Source organism: Salmo salar, chromosome 11 (genome assembly GCF_965601325.2).
Source record: "Salmo salar chromosome 11, fSalSal1, whole genome shotgun sequence".
NCBI lineage: Eukaryota > Metazoa > Chordata > Actinopteri > Salmoniformes > Salmonidae > Salmo > Salmo salar.
The window spans coordinates 89622603-89637180 of record NC_138301.1 but is presented as its reverse complement, the minus strand read 5'-3'; the positions used below and the strand labels follow the sequence as shown (position 1 = coordinate 89637180).

Sequence of the window (14578 nt, the reverse complement as noted above, 5' to 3'; positions counted from 1 at the left end):
TCGACCAAGCACTGTACGTACAAGGGACACATGCTCAGCGCAGGTGGTGGAGTATATGAGAATATCATCTATATTTACCACTACACCCCGCCCGTGCAGGTCCCTGAAGATCTCATCCACAAATGATTGGAAGACGGATGGAGCATTCATTAACCCATACGGCATGACGAGGTACTCATAGTGCCCAGATGTAGTGCTAAATGCCGTCTTCCACTCATCCCCGTCCCCTGATACGCACCAGGTTGTATGCGCTCCTGAGGTCCAATTTTGTGAAGAAGCGCGCCCCGAGCAATGACTCTGTCATACTGGCGATCAGAGGTAGCGGGTAACTGTATTTCACAGTAATCTGGTTCAAACCTCGATAGTCAATGCACGGGCGTAAACCTCCATCCTTCTTCTTCACAAAAAAGAAGCTCGAGGAGACAGGTGAAATGGAGGGCCGAATGTATCCCTGTCCCAGAGATTCAGCGACATATGTTTCCATAGCCGCCGTCTCCTCCTGTGACAGAGGATACACGTGACTCCTGGGAAGTGCAGCACCCTCCAGGAGATTTATCGCACAATCCCCCGGTCGATGGGGTGGTAATTGAGTCGCCTTCCTTTTACAGAAGGCAATTGCCAAATCGGCATATTCGGGAGGAATGTGCAAGGTGGAAACCTGGTTTGGACTTTCCACCGTAGTGGCACCTAAGGAAACAACTAAACACCTCCCTGAACACTGACAGGACCATCCCTTGAGAACCCTCTGTTGCCACGAAATAATAGGATCATGAGAAGCCAACCAGGGAAGCCCCAACACAACGGGAAACGCAGGAGTGTCAATCAGAAAGAGACTAATACTCTCTTCATGACTCTCCTGCGTCACCATAGTAATGGGAACTGTGACCTCCCTAATTAGCCCAGACCCCAAAGGACGACTATCTAGGGCATGTATAGGGAAGGGAACATCAACGGGAACAATAGGAATCCCTAATCTATTGGCCAAAGACCGATCTATAAAGTTCCCAGCTGCGCCTGAATCTACTAGCGCCTTATGCTGGGAATGCGGGGAAAACCCCGGAAATCTTATAGATAACCACATGTGAGCAACAGGGGGGTCTGGGTGAGTCGTGTGCCTACTCACCTGAGATGAACCACCAGTGTTCCGCCTACCACCTCGATTACCTGGAAAACCTCCCCAGCACCGACCAGCAGTGTGTCCTCTGCGGTCACCTCTGGTGCATGGAACGGTTTCCCCTCCGGTCTCCCTAGTACCAGCCCCGCCCAACTCCATCGGTGTTGGGTCTAAGGGACTGGAGGATGGAACCAACGGACCCCGATCTGGACGTCCGCGGGAGACCAGCAGGTTATCCAGCTGGATAGATAAGTCCATCAGCTGGTCCAGGTGGAGGGTGGTGTCCCTGCAGGCTAGCTCCCTACGAACGTCCTCTCGCAAACCACACCTGTAGTGATCGATCAGGGCCCGCTCATTCCATCCTGCACCAGCCGCCAGAGTTCTAAAATCCAGGGCAAACTCCCGAGCGCTCCTCATCTCCTGCTTTAAATGGAACAAGCGCTCTCCCGCCGCTTTTCCGTCTGGTGGATGATCAAATACTGCCCGAAAGCGGCGGGAGAAGTCCTCGTAGTTATTCCGAGTCGGGTCTTCCACCTCCCAGATGGCGTTGGCCCACTCTAGGGCTTTACCAGTCAAACAGGAGATGAGGGCGCTCACTCTCTCGCGTCCCGAGGGCGGCGGCTGGACAGCCGCCAGGTAGAGCTCCAGCTGGAGTAGGAACCCCTGACACCCGGCAGCTGCTCCGTCATACGCTCCCGGGAGTGAGAGCCGAATCCCACCGGATCCAGACGGCGGCTGGATAGGATCCAGAGGTGTGCCGGGCGGTGGTGTGGCTGGATCAACGGGACATCCTCTCTTCTCCACTCTCTCCATGGTCCGTAGCACGCAATCCATGGCAGTCATAAGATCCTCGATCATACTCGTCTGCTGCTGAACGCGCTCCTCTATCTGAATAGGCGAACTGGCTGCTCCTGCTGACTCCATTGTGGTCGGTAATTCTGTCATGATTATATTTAGGAGAAGTAGAGGAGTCAGGCGCAGGACACAGGGATCAATGTAAACAAACGTGTTTACTTAAATAATCAATAAGTCTTCTCCGAGGACAATACATATCGCGGAGAAAACACCTCCGTTCACACACAACAGGAAACACAAAGGTTTAAATAATGAACATAATTAGGGAAAATCAAAACAGGTGTACACAATAAAGACAAAACCAAACAAACAGTGAAACATCGATCGGTGGCAACTAGTAAGCCGGTGATGTCGACCGCCGAACGCCGCCCGAACAAGGAGAGGGGTCGACTTCGGCGGGAGTCGTGACAAGCATCTGCTAAAATGGCAATGTAAAAATGAACAATTGTAAATCATGTTGAGTATTACTCTAATGAGCTTCGCCCTGAAACAAAGCCAATAATAATACCCAGTGAGCTTTGCAGTTAATTTTGGTATGTTCATTTATGCATTTACATTTAGCAGACACTCTTATCCGGAGTGACTTGATCAACTAAGGTAGATGAACAACAACATATCACAACAGTCATAGCAAGAAACACGTTTTTGTAACCGTTACTGTCACAGAAGTTGTCATGGAGAGAAGAGGACCAAGGCGCAGCGGGATTGTGGACACTCATGTTTATTAAATAAAAGACGTAAAGCATCCACTTGAAAACAACAATAAACAGTACTTACAACAGCAACAGTCTTGCATGCACATACAATGCAGTGCAAGGACAACCACCCACAACCCCAAAGAAAAACACCCACACCTATATAGGACTTCCAATCAAAGGCAACTCAACACACCTGCCTTCATTTGGAAGTCCCAATCACCAACACAACATTTAACAAACACAAACCACCTGCCACATCCTGACCAAGACTAACACAATTACGCCCTCTGCTGGTCAGGATGTGACAGTTACTGAGAATGTTGATGCTGTTCGGGCCAGCTACTTGCACATTTATTGTTGTATTTTACAATACAAAATACATGTATTTTAATTAAATACATTACAAACACAAGTATTTTGTAGTTTATTTTTATACTTTGACCTTTATGGTATTTCGTATCAGTATTTTGTCATGTTTGCCCATCCCTGGTGGTAACAAATAGTATAGCTAGACCTACCTTTATTTTGTTTCAATCAAAGCACATATTTTGCCTAGTGATGCCGTGTCACGCACACTGTTGGCTTTTAGCCACATGAGAAAAATAATGCGACCTCTCAGCTAATCATCCTAAAATCTCATAGGAATAAAGGGGTATTTTTGGTCTTAACAGTATCGTTATACTTTGCGATTCTATTGTTGTGTGGAATACTAATAAAATAGTATATGACTTTGCAGACATTGATTCAGCTTTGATCTAACTTTAGTAAACATGCACCACTGTGAGAAGTGGCGGAGCGAGGCTCCGGTGCGCTCCGGCAGCACTACACACCTGAATGTCACTCCATCTGGCTCAGTAGTAATGGAGCCAAAATGGCAAAGTCAGTCGCTGCTTGTGTCCCAGAGTACAGCTGGTGGGGACTGTGACTGGAGCAGACACATCTGAACTAGATGCTTGATGGCGCTATCTACACTCCCCTCTGTATGTATTTGGACAGCAAAGCTAACATTTTGAATTTGGCTCTATACTCCAGCATTTTGGATTTGAGGTAAAATGTTTCATACCAGGTGACAGTACAGAATGTCACCTTTTATTTGTGGGTATTTACATACATATCTGTTTTACCTTTTAGAAATGAAAGCACTTTATTACCTAGTGCCCCCATTTGAAGAAGTCATAAGTATTTAGACAAATTCACTTATAGTGTATTAAAGTGGTCAAAGGTTTAGTATTTGGTCCCATATTCCGTGCACACAATGACTACATCAAGTTGTTGGATGCATTTAAAAGCTTGTTTTGGTTGTGATTCGGGTTATGTTTTGCCCAATAGGAATTGAATTTAAAAAAAAATGTATTGTGTAATTTTGGAGTCACTTTTATAGTAAGTAAGAATATAAAATGTCTGTGAACACTTCTAAATGAATATGGATGCTACCGTGATTATGGATAATCATAAATGAGTCATGAATGATGATGAGTGAGAAAGTTACAGAGGGACAAAGATCATACCCTACAACAATGGTGAGAGATTAATATGTTTTTTTGTAGCCTCTGTAACTTTGTCGCCTCTCACTCATCATTATTTATGATTCATTCATGATTTGTATTAATCATGGCATTATCAGGATTCATTTACATGTAGAAGTGTAAAGAAACATCGTATATACTCACTTAGAAAGTAAATAACTCCAGTCATTATTCACCGTTCAATTCCTATTGGGCAAAACATAACCCAAAACAATCTGTAAATGCATCCAACGAGTTTGTAGAGCTTGATGTAGTAATTTCGTGCTATTGGACCAAATACTAAACTTTTCACGACTTTAATACACTATAAGTGAATTAGTCCAAATACTTATGACTTCTAAATCAGATACTGTATGTTTGGAAATACCCTCAAATTAAAGGTGACATTCTGTACTGTTGTGTCATATGAAACATTTTATTTGAAATACAAAATGCTGTAGTATAGAGCCAAACAAATAAATAAATAGCATCACTGTCCAAATACATGCAGAGGGAAGTGTATAAACACCTGGCTGTTTTGTTGAAAGTGAAAAGCAAGAAGCTAGAGCTACAATGGGGTTCCTATCCGAGCCAAGATGGTTCCGTTGTACACCTGGTTTCTCGATAGATCCGGCAGAAAATGAAATATTTTTGCCATGTTTAATTGTGTTGCAAATGAAACGCAATAGGAAGTGAAGGATCATCTCTGGTAAATGATGAAAGTAGCATAATGAAAACACAATTACAGTATCAGCCACAATGAAAGGCCCATATTAACTGTCAAGAAGATGATCACACAGATTACTCAAGGCAATAAAGGAAGAAACTTTGGAGATGTGGAGAGAAAAAAATACTTTTCAATAACTTTGGGAGGAAAAAAATTTACTTCACAATCATTAGGCTTCGTATTAAGCAACCAATCTTCCACCACCAAATTGTAATTAATCATTAAGTCGGCTGATCCAAAGTAATTTAAAGTGCTTAAAATGTAATTATTCACTGATAAACATAACATTTCCAAACGACGGCGAGATAAGACAAGGACACGCCGAAGGTTTAGTGCACTGCCGCCACCGCCCCCGCCACAGCTTAATGTCACTGTCACATTCCGAAAGCTCATTTGTTTAATGTGATTTCTCCAAAAGTCATCGGAGCGTCAATGGGGAAAAGGCCGGACATGATTGAGGGAGGAGGGGATGGAGAAACGGAGAGGAAGGAGTGATGGAGGAGGAGTAAGGGGCTTGTTAATGAAACTCATAGTTAATTGAGTTGGATGGAAGGAAACGGGCAAATGCCGCAATGTTTGGTAATTGCCTTGTTGTCGCTTTTACTTCCACTGTAAATTAATGTAAATGTGGCGGCCGGTTGCTTTTTTGTTTCAGAGTGATTAGTTATTACACCTGATTTTATGTATGGCCTGATTGGAATGACCTGATTGGCGCTTAGCTTTGTTGTTGAGTCAAGGTTAGGAGGTAGTAGCTATGGCTCCTTTGGCTAATTCTCTGAAAATGAGGGACGCGGGACGCTGCCATGGGGTTAGCCACGGATGTCAACTTTTTCATCTCTGCAATTTCAAGCAGCTTCAAACCGTCACAATAAATATCAAAAGCCTCCATACCACTCCCACCGTGGGAGTGCCAGTCACCCAGCCCCCTGCTGGCTCGCTCCTGTCATGACACCAGTAGATATGGCACAACCCTGTACCATGACACACTTGAGGACAGTCTGACCAGTCAAACGAGATGGGTATTCAAGACAGACTGCCACACTGTCAGTATCAGTTAGTCCAGACGGAACAGACACAGGAGTAACAGATGGTTGTGGGAGACAGAGGCCATGAAAAGCTGTGTGCTTCTCATTTGTGGAATCAGTTAATTAGGCAACTTTTAATTAATGTATAAAGCATTTCCATTTCATATGTGTGTTCTATTTTGTTTGCGCCTTCAGCTTAAGACATGTGCTTCACCAATTAAAATGTTTTGTTATGGTTTAAGAACAAATCAACTTGGGGAGACAGCATCAGACACTTATCAGCACACACACACACACACACACCTTCATTATGTGCAATCACTCGATCACACACTTCATACACACACACACACCTCAGAGTGGACATGGCTCAACCCAGTGCTGCTTGATGCCTTCTAATTGGAACAAATGTGGCAAATGACTGTAAACAAATCCATGTCCCACCCTCCCCGGGATTTCTGTCCCTATGTCCTTATCACCGCCTCCGTATCCTCCACTCCCAACCCCAACAGCCAGACTCCGGGACTGCCACCACAGAATGCAAATCGAGAGAGAGAGAGAGAGAGATTAAGTAAACAATAAAGCATAAACATCAGAGAGAGATGGAGAGATAGTGGGGAGGAGGAAGAGAAAGACTGGATGAGCAACAACACAAAAAGGTAATCATTAGACAGTGAGAAATAATACATAAGTCTAATAACCCTGTTTTATGTGTGAATAAATACATACATCCACAATTGGGAAAAGAATCATAAACAATATGGCTTCCTTTTTTGGTTAGGCAGGTTCTTAGTACTGACCCTCTCTGTTGAGTTGAGTGCATGTCGTTGGTAGCAGTGCTGGAGAAAGTAGTTGGAAAGGCAACCTGGGGGTTGATTAGTCATTAAAGGCCAGGAAATATTGTGTAGAGAGAAAGGAAGATAGGAAGAGAAGAGCCACCAGCTTAGTTTCTCTTGGCGCTCTGGAGCAGAACTGTGAAAAGAGTGAAATTAAAAGCACATGAAGAAAGACTTCTCTGGCCATCAAAGGGAGAAAAAAAAGCCACTTGTGACATGACTGGTGATTTATGGATTTCTCTGCTCGAATTTGTCTATTGGGGGCATTACCAAAGAGCAAAGCAATCTCTGAGATTGTCTGTTATTGGTGGTTCTTGTATTCCACTGGCAAATGGACACACATACCAACAGGGCTCCCAGTGGGGTGGGGCGAATTTTTTGTCGTCAAACACACAGTCATAAATCAAGCTTTGCTCCCAAATGCCCCGGCTAGTCGCTCTCATTGAGCACCTCCACCCAAAGGCACATTCATTTCAATTTACAGGGCCAGCCATGCGATATAGGGAAGCATCAGTGGAGCGTTAGTTTAGTTTGTAATTCCTAATTACTTTCGCTCGCAACATGGCTGCTGAATTGCTAATGGTTGGAGGGTGTGACCCTGCTGAGAGCTTTGCTTTGATTGGTTGAGGGGGGGCTGGGAGTTGCTTTCATAGGCTGATTCTAATAGTGAGGGTCAGAACGCCTACTTCGGTCCAGTGAATTATATGTATGTAGTGATCGATAGAGCATTGACATTAAATTCAGGGTGAGTCATTAGGAAATATTTTGTTTACAGTGTTACTCCAAACCTACATGACTTTGTGTGCAATAATTATTTCAAATGTTCCTTTTTAGCAGCCTCACTCCCATTCTTCATTCTGATTGGTGGATTTCTGATTTTGACCAATGGCAGCTTCACTCCTTATTAATCTCTGTTGTTCTAGGTGGAGTGGTTGAAGAATGAGGAGCCGGTGGGCTCGGATGGGAATATCAACACGCGAGCGGACCACAACCTGATCATCCAGAAGGCGCGTCTGTCTGACTCGGGAAACTATACGTGTCTGGCCAGCAACATCGTGGCCAAGAGACGCAGCCTCACCGCCACTGTGGTCGTATTTGGTAAGACAACTGGGTTGTATTCATTAGGACACACCGTAGCAAAACATTTCAAAACATTGTGCAATTAGCGTTTCTTATTGGACAACTTCAGGTAGCCCGTCCTTGTTTCAGTCTGCTTTACTCTATTTCGTACCTAATGAATACTACCTTTCCCTATGCAGCAGACCTTATAGAGAAAACCATTTATTTCGATTACTTTGAGCATTTGATTGAGTCTGTCTTGAGAGACAGACAGCGTTTTCACTTTTGGGACTATTCTAATTAGGTCCATTGCACAAAGGCAAGCTCAATCAAGCGCAACTTGATTTTGATGGGTGTTCAATTATTTCACTAAGTCAGTGTAGTCAGACACAAAGTACAACAAATAAACCATACAGAGTTGTCCTATTTTGACACACAATTCATGGATATTATGTGAGAATTTTCCTTACAAACAACATCCCTTGTATTCTCTCTCCTAATTTACACTCAGCCTTTGTATTTTTCTGTCATTCGTTGTAGCCTGTCAGATCTTTGTTGTATTTTTTTTCTTATTTCTTTTAATGTACCTGCATAGTTCCACATGCATTTTCACATTGTTAGCGTCTCCTTTCTCTTGACATGTATCTGAAGAAGATGTTTTCTGCCTTCTTTCAATTCATTTGCTCCAATCAGTCTCTCATAGGCAGCAGACAGCAGTAGGTGTTAATAGCAGTCAGAAGCTGACATGTCTTGGTGTTATGTTCCATCTTGTGACGGGCATGTGATGAGCAACTTCCTGGTTGAGTTTAAACCAAACGAGACATTTAAAGACATGGGGAAGGCTTTGACATAAGCTGTCAAAACTCCTCAGCTGCGTGCCTGCTAGCTACCTGGAGGCTAGTATTCTCTGTTGCTTGTGCTTTCGCAGGCTCGTACTGTAGGAAGGAAGGAAAGAGTGATAGGAACCGAAAAAGGCAATAGCTAGCACCTATCATAACTCCACAGGACTGTGTGAATAGAAAGACAACGATAAAATCTCATTAATTAAACCTCATGAAACATCTCTCTGAATATGATCTATTTTTCTCTTCTCTTATTTATTCATTCCCTCTCTCAAACCCGCTTTGCTAGTTCAAAACCTCCTCCTCTGTGTCAAATAGACCTAATCACCACACCGACAGTCATTAAGACAGCTGGAAATCCAGATACTGTTTTTGTCTATACACAGAACCTGTTGAGGCCTATCAGTCATCAGTGTAGCTAAACTACTTGGTATGTGGACACCTGGTCGTCAAACATCTCATTCCAAAATCATAGGCATTAATATGGAGTTGGTCTGCCCTTTGCTACTATAACAGCCTCCACTCTTCTTGGAAGGATTTCCACTAGATGTTGGAACATTGCTGCAGGGACTCGCTTCCATTCAGCCACAAGAGTAGTAGTGAGGTCGGGCACTGACGTTGGACGATTAGGCTCTGTGTAGGCCAGTCAAGTTCTTCCACACCGATCTCGACAAACCATTTCTGTATGGACCATGCTGAAACAGGAAAGGGCCTTCTCCAAACTGTTGCCACAAAGTTGGAAGCCAAGAAACGTCTATAATGTAATTGTATGCTGTAGCATTAAGATTTACCTTCACTTGAACTAAGGGGCCTAGCCCGAACCATGAAAAACGGCCCCAGACTATTATTCCTCCTCCACCAAACTATACAGTTGGCACTATGCATTGGGGCAAGTAGCATTCTCCTGGCATCCGCCAAACCCAGATTATTCCGTCGGACTGCCAGATGGTGAAGCGTGATTCATCACTCCAGAGAACGTGTTTTCACTGCTCCAGAGTCCAATGGCGGCGAGCTTTACACCACACCAGCCGGCGCTTGGCATTGCACATGGGGATCTTAGGCTTGTGTGCGGCTGCTCAGCCATGGAAACCCATTTCATGAAGCTCCAGGCAAACAGTTCTTGCGCTGACGTTGCTTCCAGAGGTTGTTTGGAACTCGGTAGTGAGTGTTGCAACCGAGGACAGACAACTTTTACACACTTCAGCACTCGGTGGTCCCGTTCTGTGAGTTTGTGTGGCCTACCACTTCACTGCTGAGCCGTTGTCCACATACATTTGTATATATAGTGTACCTGACTGCCTGTCATGTTAATGATGTGCCTGGAGGCCCTGCTGGGAGAGATAGCCTACAGACAAGACAGACAGATGTAGTGGAGTAATGTGTTCTCACACTGACATGTGTTTCCTGTCTGATGATGAATGATGATCAATGGACTCATAATCAGTAAATCTCTCAGCTGCTTTTGAGCCCAGCACATCTGAGAGAGAGAGAGAGAGAGAGAGAGAGAGAGAGAGAGAGAGCGAGAGAGAGAGAGAGAGAGAGAGAGAGAGAGAGAGAGATGAGTAGAATGCTTCACCTCTCTGACATGCCTTTGGTTTCTTGACCTTTCACACTGTGTTTTAGGCAGTTAGCCTGTGTGTGTGGAGGTTTTTACTCTTCCCTCCACATACTCTGCTGTCATGTTACATTTTACATGCTTCTCTCCTTTTTCCCCCCCTCTCTTTTTCTCTCCCTGTTCTTCTCTCTCTCCTTCTATCCTTCTCCTTCGACCTCCTTCCCATCTCCTTCGTCTCTTTTCCATCTCTCCCTCTACTTCCTCCCTCCTTCTCCCCCTTTGTCCATCTCTCCAGTGAACGGAGGGTGGTCACTGTGGACAGACTGGTCCGCCTGTAACGTGCGCTGTGGGCGGGGGGTCCAGAAACGCTCCCGTACCTGCACCAACCCCGCCCCTCTCAACGGGGGCACCTTCTGCGAGGGCATGTCTGTCCAGAAGAGTACCTGTAATGCCCTCTGCCCAGGTCTGTTTGTCTATCTGGCTATCTGACTGTCTGGGAGGGGGGATATGTTTGTTGTAAGGTTGCATTATTTGTCAAAGCAATCTGTATTATGACAGCACTCCTCTCCAAGGAGGAGGTGGGCTCCCCTGCTGCTGTTAGGATAATTTCCCTCCAAAACGCTTTCATAAACCGCTTTTATCGTCTGACCCCATTTCTCCCCTCCGAGAGAGACGGAGAGAGAGAGAGACATGGCTAGAGAGAAGAGAGAGAGAGAGAGACATGGCTAGAGAGAGAGGGCGAGAGAGGGCGCGAGAGGGAGAAGATTAGAAGAGTGTGAACATGGATAAAGAATATCATGCGGTATGAAAGGAAAGAACCAGAAAAAGACTCCAGCCACCCAAGCCATAGACTGTTCTGTCTGCTTCCGCACGGCCAACGGTACCGGAGCAACAAGTCTGACACCAACAGGCTTCTGAACAGCTTCTATCCCCAAGACATAAGACTGCAAATTGCTAACAAAATGTCTAAAGGGACTATCTGCATTGACCCTAATATATACACCACCGTTCAAAAGTCACTTAGAAATGTCCTTGTTTTTGAAAGAAAAGCACTTTTTTTCCATTAAAATAACATCAAATTGATCAGAAATACAGTGTAGATATTTTGTAAATGACTATTGTAGCTGGAAACGGCTGAATTGTAATGGAATATCTACATAGTCGTACATTATCAGCAACCATCACTCCTGTGTTCCAATGACACGGTGTGCTAGCTAATCCAAGATTATCATTTTAAAAGGCTAATTGATCATTAGAAAACCCTTTTGCAATTATGTTAGCACAGCTGAAAACTGTTGTTCTGATTAAAGAAGCAATAAAACTGGCCTTTAGACTAGTTGAGTATCTGGAGCATCAGCATTTGTGGGTTCGATTACAGGCTCAAAATGGCCAGAAACAAAGGACTTTCTTCTGAACCTCATCAGTCTATCTTGTTCTGAGAAATGAAGCCTATTCCATGCAAATTTTCCAAGCTGTTTAAAGCCACAGTCAATTTAGTGTATGTAAACTTCTGACGAACTGGAATTGTGATACAGGGAATTATAAGTGAAATAATCTGTCTGTAAACTATTGTTGGAAAAATTACTTGTGTCATGCACAAAGTAGATGTCCTAACCGACTTGCCAAAACTAGAGTTTGTTAACAAGAAATGTATGGAGTGGTTGAAAAACGAGTTTTAATGACTCTAACCTAAGTGTATGTAAACTTCCGACTTCAACTGTATATGTTGATGCCTAATCACCATACCCCTATACATATTTACCCTTACCCCTCCAGTATCCCTGTACATTGTAAATATGGTATTGGCTCTGACCCTGGAACTGACCCTGTATATAGCTTACTTACGTTCTCGTTCTCTTCTAATTTATATTTCTTGTGTGTTTTTGTTCTACTTTAATTTATTGTACTACTGACATTGATTACTGCATTGTTGGGAAAGCGCTTGCAAGAAAGGCATTTCCTTGTACTTGTGCATGTGACAATAGAACTTGAAACTTGAAAAGAAAAAGGATAAGAAAAAGTGAAGCAGAGTTAAAGAGAAAAGAGAGAAAGAGAAAAGGAACTTGATGTCACGCCCTGACCATAGAGAGCCCTTGGTTCGCTATGGTATAGTAGGTCAGGGCGTGACTGGGGGTGTTCTATGTTGTTTATTTCTATGTTGGTATGCTTGGTATGGTTCCCAATCAGAGGCAGCTGTTTAGCGTTGTCTCTGATTGGGGATCATATTTAGGCAGCCATTTCCCCACTGTGTTTTGTGGGATCTTGTTTTTGTGTAGGTGCCTATTTGCACTTCGCTGTCTTCACGTTTCGTTTGATCATTTATTGTTTTTTTTGTATTTTGCTGAAGTTTCACGTTATAATAAAGATGTGGAATGCTACTCACGCTGCGCCTTGGTCCAATCATTACGACGATCGTGACAGAAGATCCCACCACAACAGGACCAAGCAGCGTGCCCAGGAGGAGAGTGTATCCTGGACTTGGGAGGAGATCCTGGATGGGAAGGGATCTTGGACTTGGGAGGAAATCCTGGCAGGACAGGATCGCCTTCCTTGGCAGGAGCGGCAGACGGAAGGTTATGATGGAGGACAGTGATGACGCCGGGGTTCAGGGCTACATAGAAAGCCCAAAAAACAGCCCGAAAATATTTGGGGGGGGGGTGCACAAGGGGTGGTCGGCAGAACCGAGGAGTGAACCAGAGCCAGTCTGGGAGAAGAGGGAGAAAGTGAAGGAGAGTGAACGGAGAGAGTCAGAGACCGTCAGAGAGTGGATGGAGGACGTACTGGGCCTCCACAGCCCAGTACGTCCTGTGCCAGCTCCTCGCACTCACCGTGCGAAGTGTGTCATAGTTCCGGTACAATTGATGCCGGCTATACGCACCAGGTCTCCAGTGCTCCTTCACAGCCCAGTATGTTCTGTGCCAGCTCGTGTGTCATCAAACCGGTACCATTGATGCCGGCTGTACGCACTAGGTCTCCAGTACGTCTCCACAGCCCAGTACGTCCTGTGCCAGCTCCACGTGCCAGGCCTCCAGTGCGCCTCCCCAGTCCGGTACGTCATGTGCCGGTCCCACGCATCAGGCCTCCAGTGCGCCTTCACAGTCCAGAGCTTCTGGCGACACTTCCCAGTCCAGAGCTTCCGGCGACGTTTCACAGTCCGGAAGCTCCAACGACGGTCCACAGTCCGGAACCTCCAGAGACGGTCCACAGTCCGGAACCTCCAACGACGGTCCACAGTCCGGAACCTCCAACGACGGTCCACAGTCCGGGACCTCCAGAGACGGTCCACAGTCCGGGTCCTCCAGAGACGGTCCACAGTCCGGGACCTCCAGAGACGGTCCACAGTCCGGGACCTCCAGAGACGGTCCACAGTCCAGAACCTCCAGGGACGGTCCACAGTCCGGAACCTCCTGAGACGATCCACAACCCGGAACATCCAGCGACGGTCAACGGTCCGGGAACCTTCAGCAAGGGTCAACGGTCCGGAGCTCCAGCTCCATGGCAGGAGCTTTCCTCTGCGCCGTTGCCCAGTTCAAACACGGCATCCAGTCCAGCTCCATGGCAGGAGTCTTCCTCTGCATCGAGATCCAGTCCAGGCACAGTGTTCAGCCTGGGTCCATGGCTGGATCTGCGGGATGAGCGGTTTCTTCGGCCTGCACCAGAGCCACCACCAAAGATGGTGGATCCGCGAGCTGAGCGGGTTCTTCGTTCCGCACCAGAGCCGCCCCCGATGCTAGCGGATCCGCGAGATGAGCTGGTACTTCGTCCCGCACCAGAGCCGCCATCGACACTAATCACCCCCCTACCCTCCCTATTTGGTTTCAGGTTTTGCGGCCGGAGTCCACACCTTTGGGGGGGGGGGGGGGTACTGTCACGCCCTGACCATAGAGAGCCCTTGGTGCTCTATGGTATAGTAGGTCAGGGCCTGACTGGGGGTGTTCTATGTTTATTTCTATGTTGGTATGCTTGGTATGGTTCCCAAACAGTGGCAGCTGTTTAGCGTTGTCTCTGATTGGGGATGATATGTAGGCAGCCATTTCCCCACTGTGTTTTGTGGGATCTTGTTTTTGTGTAGGTGCCTATTTGCACCTCACTGTCTTCACGTTTCGTTTGATGATTTATTGTATTTTTTTTTTTTTTTTGCTGAAGTTTCACTTTATAATAAAGATGTGGAACGCTACTCACACTGCGCCTTGGTCCAATCATTACGATGATCGTGACACTTGAGTGCAGGATAGTCAACAACAGAAGGATTTAGAATAGCGCTTACAGAGAAAGTGAAAGAAAGACAGAGCAAGAGAGAGGGAGTGGTGCCCGTTATCAGAGCATCTGTCTAATCAGCGCTGTCCAAGTGTTCCTCTACAT

The 14578-nt window shown here is 45.6% G+C and overlaps 1 protein-coding gene across 4 annotated transcripts in view; it reads left to right on the top strand.

Moving 5' to 3' along the window:
* The window catches only part of LOC106563138 (netrin receptor UNC5D), a 343811-nt gene that overhangs the window by 277281 nt on the left and 51952 nt on the right, over positions 1-14578 (top strand). For all 4 annotated transcript variants that reach the window (XM_082958137.1, XM_014128393.3, XM_014128394.3 and 1 more), the window contains exons 5-6: positions 7684-7858; positions 10512-10679. In XM_082958137.1, coding sequence (XP_082814263.1) covers positions 7684-7858; positions 10512-10679 — 343 coding nt within the window. The remainder of the gene's footprint in view (positions 1-7683; positions 7859-10511; positions 10680-14578) is intronic.